This window comes from Sarcophilus harrisii, chromosome 3 (genome assembly GCF_902635505.1).
Source record: "Sarcophilus harrisii chromosome 3, mSarHar1.11, whole genome shotgun sequence".
In the NCBI taxonomy this organism is placed as follows: Eukaryota; Metazoa; Chordata; class Mammalia; order Dasyuromorphia; family Dasyuridae; genus Sarcophilus; species Sarcophilus harrisii.
The window spans coordinates 229,205,618-229,227,273 of NC_045428.1; the positions used below are offsets into that span (position 1 = coordinate 229,205,618).

At 33.5% G+C, this 21,656-nt stretch overlaps 1 protein-coding gene across 5 annotated transcripts in view; it reads right to left on the minus strand.

Annotated features, from left to right (window-relative positions):
- TBC1D8 (TBC1 domain family member 8) overlaps window positions 1-21,656 on the minus strand; it is a 123,533-nt gene that overhangs the window by 27,158 nt on the left and 74,719 nt on the right. For 4 of the 5 annotated variants that reach the window (XM_003765662.4, XM_031959153.1, XM_023500430.2 and 1 more), the window contains exon 5: window positions 15,754-15,994. In XM_003765662.4, coding sequence (XP_003765710.1) covers window positions 15,754-15,994 — 241 coding nt within the window. Of the gene's footprint in view, window positions 1-15,753; window positions 15,995-16,347; window positions 17,522-21,656 lie in introns of those variants that run through there. The other variant, XM_031959154.1, reaches the window with a different exon arrangement.

The window sequence follows — 21,656 nt, forward strand, 5'->3', positions numbered from 1 at the left end:
CACTTTTCAATCTATTTTCTAGGTCAGTTGTTTTTCCTATGAAATTTTACATTTTTCTACTTTTTCATTCTTTTGACTTTGTTTTACTGTTTCTTGATGTCACATGAAGTCATTAGCTTCCACTTGCCCAATTCTAATTTTTAAGGAATTATTGTCTTCAGTGAACATATAGATTTGTGAATTCTCTTTAATATCTACACAGTCTCTACCAAAGTCTGCAGTCAAGAAGTAGGAAAACAGAATTCTATATACTATGAGAAATTTTTTTTAAAGTTTATCTCATCAGTTAAAAAAAGGACATAAATGTAATAAGGTTTTTTTTTTTTTTTTTTAAAGATTGTTATTTTTAATCAAAACTGAATGCTGTGAAATTATAATGGCCAAGATATAAAGAAGATAGGATAGGACACTTCCCTTATTTCTTTGCAAAGGTGAGCAGCCACAAAAGTAAAACACTGCACGTGTAAGATATTTTTTACTTGTTGGTTAGTTTTGCCAAATTTTCTTTATTGTAAGGAATGGTTCTCTGAGAGGCAGTGAAGAAAAAGAAATAACTAGAAACACAGGTAATATAAAACCAAAAGTATTACTGTGACAGCCCAGCCTTTATCTACAATATTACAAAGTATAACTGTGACAGCCTAGTCCTTATCTACAAGGTTACAAAATATAGCAATGTAAAATTAGTTTTAAATTTTAAATTAAAATATTAAAATTAAAAATTTGTTAATTTTTAAAAGATCAGCTATTTAAACTACATATACAGTAAATTAGAGTATTCTTTAATCTCAGTTTTAAAGTGAAAATTATAGGACAGGATGGAAAGTTAAATTTAACTTGTTCTTTTTGTGTCCAGCCATTAGTAAAAATACCTTGATCAATGGTCTATGCAAATTGGTGTAGTTAGAAAAAAAATTCTATCACTTTGTACCCAGATCTTTAGTGAACTACCTCTCCAAATTTGGCTAAACAGGTCCTCACAGGGCAAAAATCCATTCTCATTCCAAAATAAGACATAAGATTTAAATACCTGATATATCTGATTCATATGTTCTATTCTAAGAAAGCAGTTCTCAAAGTGTGGTCTAAGAATTCTGGGATAGAGTTATGTGTGTGTGGGGAAGGTTCCTGGGACCTTTTCAATAGGTCAATAAGGTCAAAACCATTTTCATAATAATATTGAGATACTGTTTGCTTGGCCAGATTTCCCTTATATAATTCACCCCAAACAAAACAACATATTCCAAAACATTGAATACTGAAGCAGATATAAAAATTCAGTTATCTTTGATTAGGTCAGATAGTAAAAGACTTGAAAAAATATATAAAACTGATACTTCCATTTTTTTTTGTTTTTGAAAACATGACTATTTTTATTAAAATGTATTATGTTAACATGTAAAATTTTAAAAATGAAAATAAATATTTTAAAATGTATTTGTTTTAACTTTTTAAAAATTTTATTTATTTACAACTAGATATAAAATAAGAAAAAGCCAAATGGAAAAAGACAGACAGAAAAAAGGAGGAAAAAAATTCAACAAAATGAAAATTGTCATGCACCCAGCAAAACACCAGGGAGGAATCAAAATATGTAATAATAAATTTCCATTTCAAGAAAGCATATATAATAATAGAAGACATTACATTCATGACTGTTCTTTTTTTAAAATTTCTTATAGGTTATTTTTTTGTTCTCTGCTGTGAACTTTTTACTTTATTCTTTCCCCTTTCGTTCCCTCTCACCTTCCCCAAGTACACACACACATATTTGTGTGTGTATACCCCACACCCATACATATACCCACATAACACATCTTTATATGCACATACATATACCCATATGCACACATACAAATACATGTATATATACAAATATTTAGATATGCATCTAAGATAATATTAACATGGCTGATATATAATGTAGATTTCTCTCTATTGAACCTTTAAATTTGACTTTGAGATCAGTGATTACTAGCCCTACATTTTTTTCTAATATGTTTTACTCCTGATCCTTGTAATTGTCTTTGTGGGTATATTCTTATTCCATCCTAATTCTTCTACGTTAGTTCTATTTCTCGATTTGCCTTGCTATTAGTTGGATTCCTCCCTTATCTTCTTCTCCCCCCAATTCTTTCCCTACCCATTTATCCCAGTCACGTTAATCTATACATCCTTTTATACCCCATGTTATTCTATTCCCTTCTCCCTTATTTCTTTATAGATTTTGGAGGGTACTATGCCTCCCTTCGTGCTGTGTGTGTATTAACTGATTAATCGATTGATTGTTCCTTATTTAACCAATTCTCGATGTGAGTGGGTTTTCAGAACTACCAACCCTACTCCCCCATCTAATGTCTTTGTATCATGATGTCTTCACCTCATTCATATAGTATAATTACTATTTTTATTTTTTCCTAGACTGTTTACATTTCTACATATAAACCATAAACAGTTTGTCTTTGTTAAATCCCTTGAAATTAGTCTTTGATGTTGACTCTTATATGTTAAATTTTCTATTTAAGGTCAGGTTTGGTTGAGACAAAATCCTGAATATCTGTGAGTTCACTAAATGTCCATTTTTCCTCATTCAATATTTTGTTCATTTTTGCTGAATGTGATCTCTTTAGTTGCAGGCCTAATTCTTTTGATTGATGATATATAATATTTTGTAGCTGCTGATAAATCCTGTACATTTCTAACTGTAGTTCCAGCATATTTGAATTGTTTTTTGTTTCTTGTAAAACTTTCTCTTTGATCTGAGGGTTGTAAATTTTTGCAATAATATTCCTATGTGTTTTTCTTGCAGAATCCGAGGCGGTCATCAGTGAATTTTTTCTGTTCCTACTTTTCCCTCTTGTTCTATCACTCAGGACAATTTTTCTTTGATTATTTATTGCATTATTACATCAAGGTTCTTTTATTGGTCATATCTTTCAGGTAGTCCAATTATTCTCATGTTTTCTCTTCTTCATTTGTCCTCCAGATCTGTTACTGTTTTTATAAGAAGTTTCACATTCTGTTCCATTTTTTCATTCATTATATTTTGTTCTGTTATTTCTTGGTACTTATTTTCAATGACTTTCCCTTCCTGAATTCTAATTTTCAAAGAATTATTTTCTTCTTTAGGAGTGTATCTTCTTTTCTAGTTGGTTAACTTTTCCCTCCTTGTAATCTTCTTGGGGGGTTTTGGATTTTTTTTTCTCATTTGACTTTCAGTCTTTTTTGAATTTTTCTATAAATTCTTTCTGGGCACATATACATTTAACATTACTTTTTTGGGGTAGGAGAGGCTTTTTAAAATTTCACTTTAGTTCTCTGAAGATAAACCCTAGTCTTCCATATTCCCACAATAAGTTTCTGTGTTTCTTCCTCCTTTGCCTGATCACTTTTTAAAGAAGAGAGAACTTATTAGTGTAAGCACCTGTAATCACGAAGGGGGTAGACAGTTCCTCTAGCTTTATTTCAGTTCTCCTCTCTGACCTGGAATCCCAAACCAAAGGTTTTACCCTCCTGCAAGTGCCTTCAGCCAGCAGCAACCCTGCCCCATTGCTTTTGAGATTACCAGGTGTGCTGGTTCCTTCTCAGCCAGGGTCATGTCTCAGCACACAGGTGGGCCTAGCCTAATCAGCTAGGGTTCCCTTAGTCTTCCTGGACTCAGACCCCTGACTCCCCAAGCTGTCCCTGAGTTGACAGTTCCTGTAGTTTGGGCTGAGACTACCTCCTAACTCAATTGGCCCCAGGACTCCCACTGGTTATTTTGGGGAAATTAGATTGGAGATGTATATACTTCACACAGGTTCCACCCTGGTCTTGGGGGTCTTTCTCCTAGTCTTCTGTTGTTATTGCTGGAAGACCTCTGTTCTGCCCCAAGTTTTTTCTTTGTTTTTCACCAGTCTATGTTTGTCCTGAAGCATAATTTTGTTTTATTTGTGGGGAAAATATAGAGAGCTTAGAATTTTCTGACCTACTCCATCAGCTTCCCAGAATACTCTCCTCAATTTTAATTTTTAAAATATGGTAAATATTGATAGCTATAATTCACATAAACAAAAGATCTTTGGTATTCTCAATCATGTTTGATAGTACAGTTTTCAATAACTTTTAGGAATATAAAGATATCCTAAGACCAAAAAAGTTTGAAAACTGCTGGTCTAAATTTTTTTTTCTTACTCAACAACCTAGATTTAAAATGTTTTCTGGTTCTAGATAACCAAAAGTAGTATTTAGAAAGGAAAGAAAGAACTGATGGCTAACAAAGAGTCTGAAATTCATTTCACTTTGGTATCTGTGAAAAAAAAACCCCACAGAAAATTTTTATCTGTGAAAGTAAAAACTAGGAAATATTGACTGCTAAAAAAAAACAAAAACAACAAAAAAAAAACTTTAGCATTACCACAAAGTTGATTATAGCTTATCTATTGCTAAATAGAAACTTGCCCTGGAATCGAGAGACTTCAGTTCTACTTTTTAGTGCTCAAATTCTTTATCTTAAAATATTAATACTTACTATAATATCTAACTTGAACTAATTGTGAAAATTGGCAAATATTTGGAAGCCAACTCTCTCAGAAGTCATAAAATTCCTTTATCTTATTTTTTAAAAAATTTCCTTAATCCCTGGAAAGGGATTAGATATGGGAATAGAAAAGAAGGCTCAAAAAGCCAGTGACCACAATCTATTATCATGGAATTTTTATACACATACACATACACACACACACACACACACACACACACACACACACACAATGGAAACTATGGACCCAGAGAATAATTACTTAGAGAAAGTAATCTAGATACATGTAGAAGCTATATACAAGTTTTAGTTATAACACAACTAAAAGTCACAGTTTACTAAATAATGTCTAGTGACCTTAAAGAGGTCACATAACAACTTTGAAAGTTGTCTAAGATTATCCCTCCAAAACTGGGTATGGGGAGAACATAATTCACAGAATCATACATTTACAGCTGGAAAGACCTTACAGGTCTAGTCCAATTGTCTAATTTTACAGATAAGGAAAATGATATTCAGAGACAAGAATAAGTAGCTTGAGGTCATATAGGTAGTAGACCTGACATTTGAATCCATTTTTCTGATTTCAAATCCTATTCTTTTTTCATTGTTTTTATACTGCTTTCTCCAAAGGATTATTTATCTATCTATTTATCTATCTGTGTATCTTACACACACATACACACACAGAAACACACATACAAGCAAAATACCCTAAACCCTTCAGATCATTATTGGGAGGAAGGAGGAAGAGAGAGCAGGAAACAAAAAATGCTAAACTAAATTAAATTGTTTTAGAAATTTTGTATTAGTCAACATTTCCTAATTACTAAAGTATGTGCTAAACCATCCCAACATTTATTAAAACTGTGTCTCTTACAAACCTATTTCTACAAGCCAAATATTTTTCTTCTTCCTTCTGGAAGATGTCACTTTTCCCTTAGAAGATGGATGAGGCAGAGGTGAACATACGGGGGTGTGATGAATCACAGATGAATATTACTAAAGTACAGGAAGAGTGGGAGGATTCATATTTGCCCACTCCTTAACATACATATATTCATTCTCATTCTCATTCTCTCTCTCTCTCTCTCTCTCTCTCTCTCTCTCTCTCCTCCCCCTCCCCCCCTCTCTCTCACATACACACTCCTTATCATTAGTTTTTTCCCCATAACTCTAGCATATTCAAAATATTTAGTTCACACACTTGCTACTTTAGCTATTGACTCAGTTTTCATTTCTATTTAATCTATTCTAATATAATGTAAGTTCTATTTAACCAACCAACTTTTAAAAAAGATTTTGGGCTCTCTTTTCATCAAAGGTTCTTAACAGGAAGTTACCCTAAAGGATCTATGGATAAATGTCAGGCGTTTCATGAACTTAGAAAAAAGACCACCACCCTATATCTTTAACATAAGTTATTTCCTTAGTAACTTCTTAGTAACTTAGTGATTTCCTTAGTAACATTTATTTTATGCATTTAAAAACATTTGGCAAAGGAATCCATGACAAAAAAAACCAACAACAAAAAAAAAAAAAAAAAAAAAAAAAAAAAAAAAAAAAAAAAAAAACTAGGGTAAAAATCCTTGTTCTATACACATATTTAATATACATTTATATTGTATGAATGCATTTTTTTTTTTTAGGCTAAAGCATTTTCTTCCGAGGCCTCCTGCTCTTATGTTTCTTCAAAGTGCAGTCCTAGTCCCATAATCTTTATCAGTTTCTTTTCTTCTAATCTCTACAATGTTAAGCCTCACAGCTCAGTCTTTGGTACTCCTTTCTTTTCCCTTTTAAAATTCTCCCTTGGTTATCCTTCCCACGAATTCTACTGTCAACTTTCTCCAGAAAATTTCCTTTTGGTGATCCTGAGCTCCAGGTCATCATCCTCATTCACATGCTAAACTCCACTTGATGTCCCAACATTACTTCTAACAATGTCTAGAAGAACATATCCACTTAACTCTCCATAAGCTTCTGGCATCTCTATGATTATTAATGATCCACTGTTTTCTTAGCCACTAAGCTCATAACCTTAGCTACTTTTGGTTTTTCCCCATTCATCCTCCCTCCATGGCCAGCTGCCAAGTCCTAGCAATTCTACTATCACAATGTCTTTTGCCTCCTTGCCCTCCTTTTGGTTCCACCTTCCCTTTTGCCTTAGTTCAGGATCCCATTACCTCTCTCTTGGATTACTACATTGCTTCTCAGGTCATACAATCATATCTATAACCCTACCTCACCACCACCTGCCATGTTTCCTGATATCCTCTCTCTTCAGTATTTAGCTCCTTCTCTCCTAGGTTAAAGAGGCATCCAGGTAGGTCGGTACCTTTCTCTTGCTTTAAAAAGTATGGTACCTTAAGTACATGTAATTATATATAAAGTGTGTGAGTGCCAATCAAAAGTACAGTCAGTCACATAAAACAAATGTCATGATTGCAGAGGATAGATTTTGCTATAAAAATATGGTTATTATAGCAATATGTGATGAGACATAGAACTATATCTCAACATTCAAAATTACAAGAGATCTGAACATTTAGGGGTCATTAGTGTTTTTGCTCCTTTGCACATTAACAAAGCTTTGCAATACTGATGGCATCTTTTTTACTACAAAATCTTTTAAGAACCTATCTTTTACATTAGTTTTCTGACCTTCATTCCACCAACAGAGATTTAATTAAAATAATTTCAATAATTTCATAAATGCTTATTAAGCCCAAGACACGGTACTAGGCATAGGGGATGTGGAGAAATTAAAAAGATATGTCTTCCTTCAAGAGAGATGTATTAAACATTTCTTCTGTGAAAATTTTATTTATTGAAAGTGCAGAAAAATGATTTCATTTGACTCACAGAGGAAAGCAGCTGTGCTGAGAGAATCTGAAAGAAAAGTAACTCATTAGATAAAAATTCTGAAAGGATTTTAGAGAAAACAATTTCTCAGAAGGAAAGGTATTGACATATAGTAGAGATGGCTACCATGCATTGTTCCACATTATATTTAATATAAATTATATTTAAATATAATTGTTTTCTAGACTTGGGAGTTTACTGCTGGGGAATTCATTAAAGAATTCTTTGGGTATTATGGAATTGTTGCATAATGATTATTTGTGTTATATTTGACACAAAATATAAATTTTGGGTTTCCTCCTTCAGTTATAAAAGGGTAACATTATAAAGGAAGAGGCCACAGTTTGAAATATATAAGACTGAGAGCCAATAAGCAAAAAAGAAGATGGGTACAAGAGAGAAATGAGATAAGATGAAGGGAGAAATTGCATACAGAAACCAAAAGAAGTTTAGGTCAACAAGAAGTCAATGAGCTAAAAAACTCAGATGGCAAGCAGAATCTGCAGCTAATGTGGGAAGCTTATCTGAAGCTGATCCAGAAAACATCAAGGTTAAATGATAGTTGGTGAAAACAAAATTCTATGTGGTGGATGAAAAACTAGCTGGGGAAAGACTGCTTTGTTTTCTAGTGCTATCCATAGCTTGATAGAGATGAAACCCTCCAAAGGCTTGCTGACTATATTGCCCTTCCATCTATGACTAAGAGGGAAAGTCCTCTCAAAACCTATAGAAAACAAAGCAAGCCCTGAATAGCTTTGCAAATCTTAAATTAAAGAGAAATGTTTCTTTTTGGAAAAAAAATTATTTCTTTTTGGCAAGGAAATGCCCAGGGTCACACAGCTAGTAAGTGTTAAGTGTCTTGAGGCTGCATTTGAACTCAGGTGACCAGGGCTGTTGCTTAATCCACTGTGCCCTGAATCTGCCTCTCACTGAAAAATTATTGTGGTGTTTCATCACCAAGCTAAAGTAATCTCCTGGAAAGCTCTGAAGATATTGGACTTAAAAGTTCTGCCAAACGATACTGTATGAAGATGTATTCTGATGGAAGTGGATTTCTTTGACAAAGAGACCTAATTCAGTTTCAATTGATCAATGATGGACAGAAGCAGCTACACCCAAAGAAAAAACACTGGGAAATGAATGTAAACTGTTTGCATTTTTTGTTTTTCTTCCCGGGTTATTTTTACCTTCTGAATCCAATTCTCCCTGTGCAACAAGAAAACTGTTTGGATCTGCTCACATATATTGTATCTAGGATATACTATGACATATTCAATATATATAGGACTGCTTGCCATCTAGGGGAGGGGGTGGAGGGTGGGAGGGAAAAATCAGAACAAAAGTGAGTACAAGGGATAATGTTGTAAAAAAATTACCCTGCATGGGTTCTGTCAATAAAAAGTTACTATTAAAAAAAAAGAGTTCTGCCAGCAAAAAGGGCATAATTGTGCTTCATAAACCTAGAGTAGCAGACAAAGGCTTTGGCCAATAGGCAAATGGGAGAAACTCTTAAAAGATGCAGATGATAGATGGTGTAGAATGTACCCCAAAAAGATGATAAACATCCAAAGGTACATTTCTGAGTCATAAGGTATCCTGGACACCCTACTCATTTACCTCACTGCTAGATTTCTCTCTCTTCCCATTGTGGACCCTCGTAATGGGTATGACCCAGGTTAATGGGTAGTGTTATGTTTTGATTATCTTAATTTCATCTTAATGAGATGAAATAATAATTAAATTCGTGTCCTGATTATTCTTTCTTTTGACTTTTCAATAAATATCATATTTTTAAGAATTATTGTTGCTATTTTGATTAATTCATGTAATCAGGAAGCATGTCAATGGGGACTCAGCAGCTATCGTTGTGAGATTACACATGTATTTTTCCCATATGATGGTTATCCCTAGCATCTTGAGAGTAAGTTGTAGTCACATGGTGAATGGTGATCACTGTCATCTCTTTAACCCTGGAAAAAGCCCTCCATAATTACCATCATGAATACATGCTAAAGAGAGTTAAGAAGCTCAGAAAGAGAAATGAAAGGTGTAGATGTCACATGCCTTTTATGTCTGTGTGTGTGTTTACACCCATATTTATATAGGTATCATATTACGGGAACAAAAGAGAGCCAAAGTACTGTCAGATAATTTGAGGAGAGAGAGAGAGAGAGAGAGAGAGAGAGAGAGAGAGAGAACTACATATCAAGATCTTCATAGAAAATTTCTCCTTCTTAACTGATTTTGTTGTATAATCTGCAAATTTTTTTATTGCCTTTTTGCAAATATTTATTATCAGTACTATAGTATACGATAGGTAAATGAACAGACTGCATGGATAAATGAAAAAGCATTTGTTAAGTACTTACTAATATGTAAAGCTGATATCTTATTAAATAATGTTTCTTATTGCCTTTGTTGTTGGATTTTGTTGTTGTTGCTGTTGTTCAGGTGGGTCAGACTCAACATGACTCCATTTGGGTTTTTTTTTTAGCAAAGATATCGGAGTGGTTTGCCATCTCCTTCTTCAATTCATTTTATAAATGAGGAAACTGAAGCATACAGGGTAATGTGATTTGTCCAGGATCATATAGCTAGTGACTGAGGCTAGATTTGAACTTAAGAAAATGAGTCTTCCTAATTTCCCAACCAGTACATTATCTATTGCTCCATCGAGTTTCCCTAGTTGCCTTCTTCTAATTGCCTTTGTAGATGTGAAAAATACTAATTCTACCAACCCCTTTCTTTGACCCTCCTTCAAGGAGTCCCTGTGAGCCATCTTTCCATTCATCTTCCATTTTTATTTTTTTCTTTTGATTTCATGTATAGCAAGAACACCAATGTTGTCCCCTGAAATCTGTATATTTATTATTGGTCATTAAACAAATATCTTACATTTATAGTGCCAGAAGTCAAATTAAAGTTTATAAACAGTAGAAAAGCTATCTAAGCCTCCTCCAACTCCTTTTCTGCTATTCTATCAATCAATATCACTGCAGAATCAGGAGTCTATACAGGACTAATAGCCATTTTATATTTTTCTTTCTTTCATAAATTGATATGGCTGTAAAGTTTCATTACCAAGTGACTGGCCTACTGATAAGAAATCTCTTTGTAATTATCTGGGTTAGTTCTTAGAAAACAGGCTTAAGCAGTTGTTGAGGCCATTCCTGCACTCTTTCAACAGTTTTTAATCTATTCACCTACCCTTCAAGAACACAGGGTCTTCCCTATAATACAATGAAGGATCAGAGCAAGACTTATGGAGGAAAGCAAGGAATATCATTAGAAAAATTTCCTCCACACCTTAATACCACAGACAATGAAAGTCTTAAGCCATAAGAAGCTGAGGAAGCAGTTTTATATAGCTGATTAAAAACTAACACTGGGTTTAACATTTTAGGTAAGAAGGCTGCTCACATAGAATTATTATTAAAGCCCATGAAAAGTCTTCCTTTTGTGGGAAAAGGATAAAAATTGGCTGAAAATCTAATCTCTTCTCCAAACATGAGAATGCCAGATAAGCTGGTGAAGGAATATGCCATTGTGACTAGGCAGAATCAGGATATGTCTCAGTTACCTCAGCATGAAAATATTTTCCATTTGCATAATGAAAAAATGAATGCCTCATACAACCTCTACTGGCCTTTTGGACTAAGGATGTTTATACAGACAGAAGCAGGCTCACTAATTCTGCTATCAATTTCATCTCATTCATTAAGAAGATCCAGAGTTCTTCAGTTGTTTTGTTAGCTTAAAATGTGTATGCCTGCAAGGCATGTGTGTAAAAAGCTATAAAGTATAATTTTTAAAAGACATTTATCTAAATCTTAAGAAAGTTTAACCTGTTTGGTATTAATAATCTGGAAGAAAAGCAGAAATACTATTTATAAGGCTTTCTCTCAAAGCCCAAGCATTAAGAGAAAACACCCTGCACATTTCATTTCTTAAATGTGTGTTTGCACAAAACATCTTTCCTCTATTACTCCCCAAAGTGCTTTAAGGAAATGGAAGAATGAACTTTCTAGTCAGCAGCACACACACACACACACACAAACACACACACACACACACATCACGCAGCAGTCCAGGGGCTGAGCAGAATAAACTTAAGTCTTCCACATTCCCAAGTGTGTGCTTATGGAACTGAGTAAAGCAGCTAAAGATGTAAGCAAGAGAAGATAAATTAAATTCACTTCATGTCTCCTAAGCAGCCTCAGAAATCAATAACTCTGGAGCACCTGTGCTATACTAGGAACTAAAATATTAGAACACATGTAGGAAGGGAGAAACGTTTCTATTCTAGTACTATTTAAAGTAGACAACAAGGGGGAAGCCAGGTGGTGCAGCCCTAGAGTCAGGAGGACATTAGTTCAAATTCCATATCAGACACTTATTAGCTGTGTGACTCTGGTCAAGTCCTTTAATTCTGATTGCCTTGAAAAAAGCAAAGAATAAAATCAACTCCCCAATGAACAAGTATTTAGTAAGGGACTTGGTGTAGTAGTTAAAGAGAACACCAGGGACCAAATCTTGCCCTACATCATCTCCATATACCTGTACATTGATAGATACACATATATTGGTAGATACATGAAAAATAAGAATAGATATTTGGTAGGTAGTAATCTTTTCACTTTTAGGGAAAAATAACTTTTCCTAAGTGGCATATATTTTTTTCCCTCATCAAGTCAGATATACCGTTTACACAAGATTTCATACAAATTTTCAGCAACTCTAGGTGACATTTCTACCCTTACTGCCTATTTATACTCTTTAGTCTTTGCCCTCTGTACTTATTTCTTGCTTCTCTGGATGGGCTGGAACCAATTTTTAATAGTCTGAAAATTAAATTTCCAGAAGGAATTTTTGAAAATTGGTAAACACTACAAATCCAATTTGATTTATTGTTCTGTTGATTATCTAGACTTAAGAAGGTATTGGAGAAAACTTTGATAATGCAGATTAAATTGAAAGGTGTGTCATTTTTTTTTTTTTCTGGAGAGTTCTCTATTAAGCATTTATCTGTATAGTTATGAAGACTTCCCCTGGTAGAATGGGCAGATGAGACTAATTTGTTTAATGGCCATGAAAGCAGCTGAAGCAGGAGCTATGGAGAACTTAGGGCTTAGACAGACACGAAAGACAAGATCATCCACTGTATTTTGAGCAGTAGACCAGTCACCTTGACTCTGTCCTGCCACTGAACAGTGATGACTCTGGAAGAGAGAGACTAAGGATTTAGCCTCATTTAAATTCAATTTACACACGAATCAAAAGCTATCACCCTCACCATTTTACCATTTCCACCTATCTCCAAGTCCTGTGATGACAGGCAAGTGATGAAGCAATAAGTGCAGATACACAGGGAGCTTATCACAGGACTGAAAGAGCAGTGGGATTTGGCAGCCAGAGTGTCTGAACAGCCTTTTAAGGATCATAGTGGTACATGGACTATTTGTGCCTGACCTGTGATAGATATATACCAAGTATGTATTGGTCTGATCTGTCACAGTTGGACATGACACACTGCAATTTGACTCTGTTTGGTTCTCTTAGAGAACGAATAGAAACAATCACTACCAATCTATCTGTATATCTGTATATCCTAAACTTTGAAGGTAAAGAATAAGAATTGGCACAATATACAAGTACTAAACTTTCTCTGGACATTCAGAACTAATAATTTTACTTCAAGTTTTCTAGAAACCATAGTCTTGACTTTTCTTCTATTTTCTTCCTATTTCTATCCAAAAATAAAACCAGCAAAAAGTTCCCTACAACTCTAAGACTCTGATTCAAAGCATTTAAAATTGAGATTATCTCCAATATGTCCATTTGCATATAGCTATTTGCATACTGTCTCCCCCATCAGACTGACTTCTTTGAAAGCAAGGACTATTTGTGCCTTTCTTGATATATGTGGAGAGCCTGGAACTTTAGCAAGCACTTGAAAAATCCTTGCTGATTTACTGACTAGTCACTGAATATTAGAAAATGTTAAAGAAGTAATTTGTGGTTTTTTCCATTTCTTATAAGATTTGACCATAAAGTTCAATTACTACATAAATGTAAGCTGTTGCATTATTTTATCAAGTATAAAAAGGATATTCTTGGTTACAAAGCAATGTCTTTGCAAACCAGTGATATGTCTTTTGGCTGTTTGGAGGTCTTCTCTATGTACCTCTTGGTTCTTAGCTATATTGAAGATGTCTATTGAGTTTTGGATCTGTGAGGTGTTGTACTCCTTTCTGCTGCTAAAGATGGAAACTAAAGTTTATCTTAACAGAAATCCCCAAATAATCCTCTGGCAAACTTTTAAATAGGGCAGCTATGTGATTTAATAGCTAAACCTCTGGGCCTAGAGTCAGGAAGATATAAATTCAAATTTGGTCTTAGACACTATATAGTACCCTAGGCAAGTTCCCTTTAAAATGAGGATAAAAAGGAAAACCTAGGCCTGATGAGTAAGTAGAAAGAACAGTGGGCTGGTTGTCAAAGTTCCTGAATTCTTATCCCATTTCTAGTACTAATTAAATGAATTGTTGGAGCCAGGTCATAACTCTTTGTCTTATTTCTCTTATCTTGTTTTGAGCATAATTGGCTTTTCCTGTCTCACAGGGCAATGGTAAAAGAAGAGAGATGATATGATATCCACAGGATTACAGACATGCCTTGTTTTATTTTGCTTTTGTTTTACTGTACTTCACAAATAGTGCTGTTTTTAAAAAACAAATTAAAAGTTTGTGGCATCCTGCTTCAAGCAAGTCTTTTGGCACCATTTCCCCAAAAGCATCTGCTCAAATTGTGTCTCTCTGTCACATTTTGGGAATTCTCATAATATTTCAAATTATTTCATTTTTATTATTACCATTATGATGATCTGTGATCTTTGTAATCATTTGGGGGATATCATGAACCATGCTTACTTAAAATGGCGAACTTAATAGATAAATATTGAATGTGTTCTGATTATTCCACTGACTAGGTCTCCCTATTTTAACACAGCAATATTGAAATTAGACTAATCAATAACTCTACAATGGCCTGTAAATGTTCAATTCAAAACAAGAGTCAATAAATGCTCAAACTTTATCACTGTTTTATTTTAAGAAATTGCCATAGCTACCATAATCTTCAGCAATCTGACAAGTCAGCTGCCATCAATCTCAAGTCAAGACCCTCTACCAGCAAAAATAGGGACTTACTAGAGTTACTCAAATAACGGTTAACAATTTTTAGCAATAAAATATTTTAAAATTAAGATATGTACATTGCTTTTTTAGACATAATACTATTGAATATTTAACAGACATAAACATAACTTTTATATGCACTAAAAAAAAACCAAAAATTCATGTGACTCATTTTGTGATATTAATTTTATTTTGGCAGTCTCAAAGTGAACCTACAATAACTCCAAGGTATGCCTGTATTAATATTTCCTGGTCTTGCTATAGTTCTTTTCAGCTATAGACTCACAATTGATGTCATTCATCATCAACAGGAAGCTTAAAAGTACTTTATTTCAAAATCAGAGACACTATTATGGAAGTACCAAATACTCTCTGCATGTGAACTCTAAACCCGAAGATTCTAGAACCTCCTTATTTTCAAGAAAAAAATCATTTAAGTTTTAAAAAGAGGAAATTAAAACAAGGAACTTCCCCAAACTACTATTATTCAAACTGTGGTTAATTGTGTAACTTTTAAAAAAGCATAGCCAACACAGCAGATTAAATAGTTTTTCAAATTATGTTCAAGAAATAGCCTTGCAGCTATCCAGCTGTCTGTAATAAACCATAGTCAAGTTCAAACCTTGGTTTGAACTTCAGGTCAGAAATTTGAACTTGGTTTCCTTAAAGGAACAAGCTCATTTGATTTGTTATTATCCTTATTATTATGCCTTGGATCTATATGTACTTAGAACACAAATGAAGAATGCTAATTTTTATTAAGGGTGAGTTTCAATTTTGTGAGAAAGGCCAATCTGGAGCAAAAATGAAGTGATACCAGCCCAAGCAAAATCTTTTCTACAAAATAATTCTGAAAGTACAGATTTTTTTGAACCACTTCCAACTTCCCTGAGAGAAGAGAGAGCTTTTAGGCCACCCAAACTGTATTTTATGGCAACCCTTTTTTTAAAAAAATGAAAACATAAGGGAAACAACATGGAGTACAAAAATCCAATGCATACCTGAAATTAGTAATTTCTAAGAATAGAGTTGTGTGAACTGCAAGTGTAGAAACATTTAAGTTGTGCAAACAAGATATAATCCCCAAGCCTACATTATTAAGACTTGGCATAATTAATGAAAATAAGACACAGATTTAAATGCGTCCCCCTCTCAGAGAGCAATTTAAGCCTTTACCTCTTGGTAATCTGAGTAGGCTCCTGTAAATCTGGATCCAGTTCAAAGATCTCATTATCTAGGAGCCTTCGGAGTGTCATATCTGCCAGTTGCTCCATTATCTTAAATACCTCATCAAGGTTAAGAAACATGGAAAAATCTCGTTCTTTGTTCTGTGTGGTAATACGGATGGTGTCCGTCATGAAGACATTGCATGTTCTTTCTAGCTTCTGAACATCAACCCAGGGAATGATGAGTTTGACTGCAATAGAACAGAGTAAAATGGGCATCTTTATCCTCAAATTTTCCTTTACAAGTCAAATCTACATATGTTATAAAACAGCAATCCCACTTTTTTGTTCTTTAAAAATGCAGTATTTTAGATTTGTTTTTTGGTGTTTGATTTAAAGAACAAAACTGGTCAGAAGTTAAATATCAAGATGAAAATTATTTTCAATTAATCAATAGCATTTATTAAGCATTTACTATGTGCCAAACAATATGCCAGACACTAGGGAGACAAAGAAAAAGCAAAAGTAATTCTTGCTTTCAAGAAACTTGCAGTTTAATTGGGGCTAGAATGTACAAGATAAATAAAAAGGAGAGGGAAATAACCTTATAGGAAATGCAGCAACAGCTGGGTGTGGGGTGGGGACAGACTGGAGAACAGAAAAGTCCTTCTGGAATAGAGATTACATAAATTATTTTTTAATTAATTTTTTTTCTTCTTTTCTTTGAAATGAGTCTTAAAAGTCTGGAATTTTCAGAGTCCAAGTTTGGAAAGGAGAGAATATTCAAAGTATAAGGAAAAGCCAGTTTAAAGAATAGAGATGAGAGTGGATTATACAAGAAACAGTACATACACCAGTTTTTTCTTTGCCACCATTTTCTAAAATCACAAGAGTCATCCAGTACAGTGGTTAATAAATGTAAGCATAAAGAAGATCATTCTGAAGCATACTGTTAACAATCATCCTGTGCAAAGTTCTTGAATATTTAGAACCACAAGAATAGTCAGTCAATAATTTTTTAAACCACCAAATGCAAGATTATGTATTCAAGGGCAATATTCATCTAACATTAAAAAAAAAACCTATGAAAAGAGATTGTTTTAAATTAAAAGATTATTCATTGGCAAAGTTTCTCAAAATAGACCTAACATTTAGGTTGTGTCAAAGAACAGTGTTAGAGATTTACAAATCTGAGTACAAATAGTTTTTATACAGCTCTTTTATTAAAAGAAAAAACCTACTGTTTGTACCATCTTTTATGGATACAAATTACATATTCTCTTGTAGGCCTGCCAGATAATGCTGAAGAAAAAACAAGTGATTGTATATTAGAGAATCAGAGCTGGAAGAGACCAGGGAAAGAGAGGCTTCTATCTCCATCATTTTATACAGAAAGAAAGTGAGATGCAGAAAAGTGAAGTGATTACAGCCACACAAGAAGTCAGTGGCAGAGTCAAGATTTGAAACCAGGCTCTCTGACTTCAATACCAGCTTTTCACTATACCCTGCTGCCAGCAAAACAAACAAACAAACAAAAAACCTATCAATCAATGACTGTTATAGAAAGTTTATACCCTATATAAGACAGAGTGCAAATCAGGCTGAACTTCAAGTCAAAAAATCTGGGTAGGAGAACTAGGTCAAATGATACCTTAGCTGTGTAACCCTGAGCAAGTTATTTAAATTTCTGGGACTATAGTTACACAAATCTTTATCTATAATTAGCTAACAAGTTATTGTGAGGAAAACACCCTAAAAACCATAAAACACAGCATTAATTTAAATAAAAATGAAAGAAAACTGAGCAGTTTTTAGCAATAACTTTATTATTATTATTATTATTTTAGTATTTTTTTAGCAATAATGCGAATATGCTCAGTTCCTCAAATCTTGTAACATCATGGGAACAAGACAGGGTATTTCTGATTAATAGCTGTTGGCATTTTGAAAACAAAATAGTTGATTAAATGAGTTATTTTATTTCTATTATTTCTAATAACAAGTACACCTGTTTTCAGGCCCTTAAGAGTTTAAAACAGAAACAACAAAATAAACCTCATAGAATATTAGGAACTAGCAAGGACTTTCATTTCCTCTAGTCTAATCCTCTCATTTTAGAGATCAAAAAACTAAAACCCAAAGTAATGAATGGCTTGCCCAGTGTTCAATGTCAACTCAGATCCAGAGAATGATCTCAAATTCAGATTATCAAGATTTCTGCCTATACCATCTATACAGAGATATTGATATAAAGATATTGATATAGATTTAATAATATATATAAATTTATATATGTATGTACATATATCTATATATAACTATATCTATATCTATCTATCTATACATATAGATAGATATAGAGAGAGATAATGTAATTCTACATACATACATACACACACACATGAACGTACATGTAGGTAGCTAGATGGTAAATTGTATACAGCACCTGGGTCCTCTTTCTGAGTTTAAATCTGGCCTCAGATACTTACCAACTATGTGACCCTGGTAAAATCACATAACCCTGTTTGCCTCAGTTTCCTCATCTGTAAAATGAGGTAGAGAAGTAAATAACTAATCACTCCAGAATCACTGCCAAGAAAATCCCAAATGGGATCATGAAGTTGGCCATGACTGAAAAAAAACTGAACTTTCTCTGAACATCAGAGATTAAATAAGATGTGGTGCATTTATAAAGTAGTGGATACCTGTTAATTTCAAGACTAACAATTTAGGAAAGGAACAGGAAAAGGAAGGCAAACTCGGTATAAACAAGAATATAAAAATACAGATAAATTAAAAACACTCGAGTCATCTACCAGGCTCCTTCCTTTTGCTGAAACTAATCAGGTCAGATCATTTCTGGAACAACAGGATATAAGAATCAGGACCAGTTACTGCTTAAATGGAATTATACCATTTAAATAGAATCAGGCAGCTGGTTCTCTAATTTTTAAATTATATAACAAATTTACAGTATAATATGCATCCATCATCTATCTATCCATTGGGCACCATACAGTAATGGATTAAGAGTAAGCTATCCTATGTTTGAGTTGTTACAGTTCAACCACTTAAAAAGCTCTAGAATCTTGGAAAAAAAAAAACAACTTCAACCAAGCCAGTTTCTTCATCTGTAAAACAATACTAATGATAATAGCTAATATATATATATATATATATATATATATATAGCATTTATATTGTGCTTTAAGGTTTGTAAATCACTATATATATAGGTTATCTAGTTTGATCATCACAACAACCCTGTGAAGCAGGGACTTCACAGTTCAAGAGTATTATATACTCTTTTTGCAAGCTGAGAGAAATTTAAAGATTTGCCTAGGAACACATACAACTAGAAAGTATCTGCGACAGGATTTGAACTGCTCTTGTTGACTCTAAGTCCAGTACTCTTATATACTGTATCAAAAACACCTAGCTACTTGATTGCAATATGTTCTACTTTCTTCACAGGGTTTTAGCATCAAATGAGACTAGAAAGGCATTTTTTTTTTTTTAGAAAGGTATTTTTAAGGAGCAATATAAGCTTTAAATACTACATAAGTAATTAGTATTCATATTATTTTTTACTTATTCCTCAATAAAAGTCTAAATAAAATCAAAATTTAAGATCTAATGGATTTTAATTCCTACCATATCCTCATTAAAATTAAGCCTTAATTTAGGATGAGCACACACCTAATCATGCTTCAATACAAGAGTAAGAAAGTTTTCATAACTGCCTAACTTGTTCATTAACATACAATTTCAGAGGATTCAACTTCCTCAGATAGTGTCAAGTAACTCAGGATTATAAATTTAGACTGGAAGGAACCCTAGAGGCTATTTAGTCCTCATTTTACAAATGAGGTAAATTGAAGCCCACGGAGATTATGTGTTTTGTCCAAGGTCATATTGGTAAGAAGAAGAGCCAGGATTCAAATTCAGGTCTTGTGCCTCCATCACTAACATTAAATTATTGTTTAACTAACATTTAATTATTGTTAATTAAAAACATGATTAAAACATCATTTGTTTTAATATCCTCTATGGCATGCAAAACTATTTTCATTTACAAAGCCAAACTACTTCATATATTCATTTCTTCACGGTCAATAGCATAACAATAATATGTTACATTCTAGGAAGAAGACTAGATAACCTTGTCTTTACATATATACAACAATGAAGATAGATGTGTGTATATGTATTTCTTATTACATGACTTATTCTACAATTAAAGAAAATGAAATCTTTTGCAAAATGCAAACATTATTGAACAAATTCCACTAAAATTGATTAATTAAGGTCAATTAAAGTAAACCAAACAACTCTGTGTAAGGCATTGTGATAAATGGGGCAGGTGGCTACAAAAAGGGTTAAAAAAATATCCAGCCTGGGCCCTCAAAGAACTTGGGATGAAGATGACAGCCAGAATTTATGGTCTGCATGAATCATCTCATTTCATCCTTATAATCCAGTTAGTTTATACATGATATTACTTAGGAACACTGAGAAAAACAACATGTCAGCAATTACAGAATGATATCACACATACACACACATGCAAAACTAAACAATAAACAAAAGGAGATTCTGACAAAACAAGGAAGTAAACACTATGAAGTAAGGCAATACCATATGTAGTGGGGGGAAATAGTAGGCTTATAGTCAAAAGACTCATTTTCTGATCCTGGCTGTAAGCAAGTCACGTTCTGGGCCATAGTTTTTTTAATCTCTAAAATTAAGGAATTGAACTAGGTGGTCTTTAAGCTCTCTGATAGCTATTGAGAGAAATATTAGAGAAATCTTTTTAAAGGAAACTTCTGAGAAAGGCTTAAAAGGAAAAAGCAGGATTATGGACTGGCAGAGGGGTGATAATTGTTGCAATAAAAAAAAATTCTGTGACAGAGAAATTGAGGCACAAAGTTCCAAACATGATCAGCTTATTAGTAAAACTAGAAATTGCCAGTAAATAGGATCTAAGGCTCCTCAACAATTAAAAATACATCGGATAGAGCACCTCTATTGTAGTACTGAAAAGCAAAGTAATACAAATCTCATATAGCAAAATACTTATTACAAAGCAGAATAGAGGCAGAGAATGGGCTATAATTGATCTGACTCAAAAGAAGGAGATTTTCATAACCCTGGACAACTGGACAAATAAAACCTCTGGAAAGTCCCACGGTCAAGCAAAGTTCATGGATTAGATTTTCTATGATGAACTTCAGCCCATAAGAATAGGGAAGTTAAACTTCAAATTTTACTAACAGGAGCTAATTTGAATCTAACTAACAAGTCATATACATCATGTCTGAATTTGATTTAGAAATACTGATTCTGTTTAGATACAATTCTCAATCAATAATTAATCATCAATTAGCAGTTTTCAAATTTCACAGAACATTTTAAACCAATGTAGTGGAATGAAGATGAAACTAAAAAAAAAAGATAAAAGTAAATTAGCTTGTCTAGGCACAAATAGGGAAGAACAAGAATTGAGGTTGGTAAAATGGGGTGGGGGGGGGAGCAAAGGTGAGGAAATTAACAACTGACTCATGGAGATCTCTGAAAAGCATTGTTTATTTATAAATGATCTTTTTTCCCTAACCCTCTCCCCACATACACACTAATCTGTCTTTCCTCAAAATAGATCAACATTGAAAATTTAATTATTTCAACAAACTTGGAGTTCCATTAGCATAATTATTACCTCTTGAATCTGACCATCTGAAAGTATATAGTGGCCACAGAAGAACCTTCAAAGGGGAATGACAGGAAATGAAATATACAACTGTCATCAATCCCCTATGGCAAAAGCTTTATGTTTTGTAGAATCTAAAAAGACCAGGAAGAATAATTCCTTTTCTGAAGGAAAACTCAATTCAATAATTCTTTCATAGAACAGGA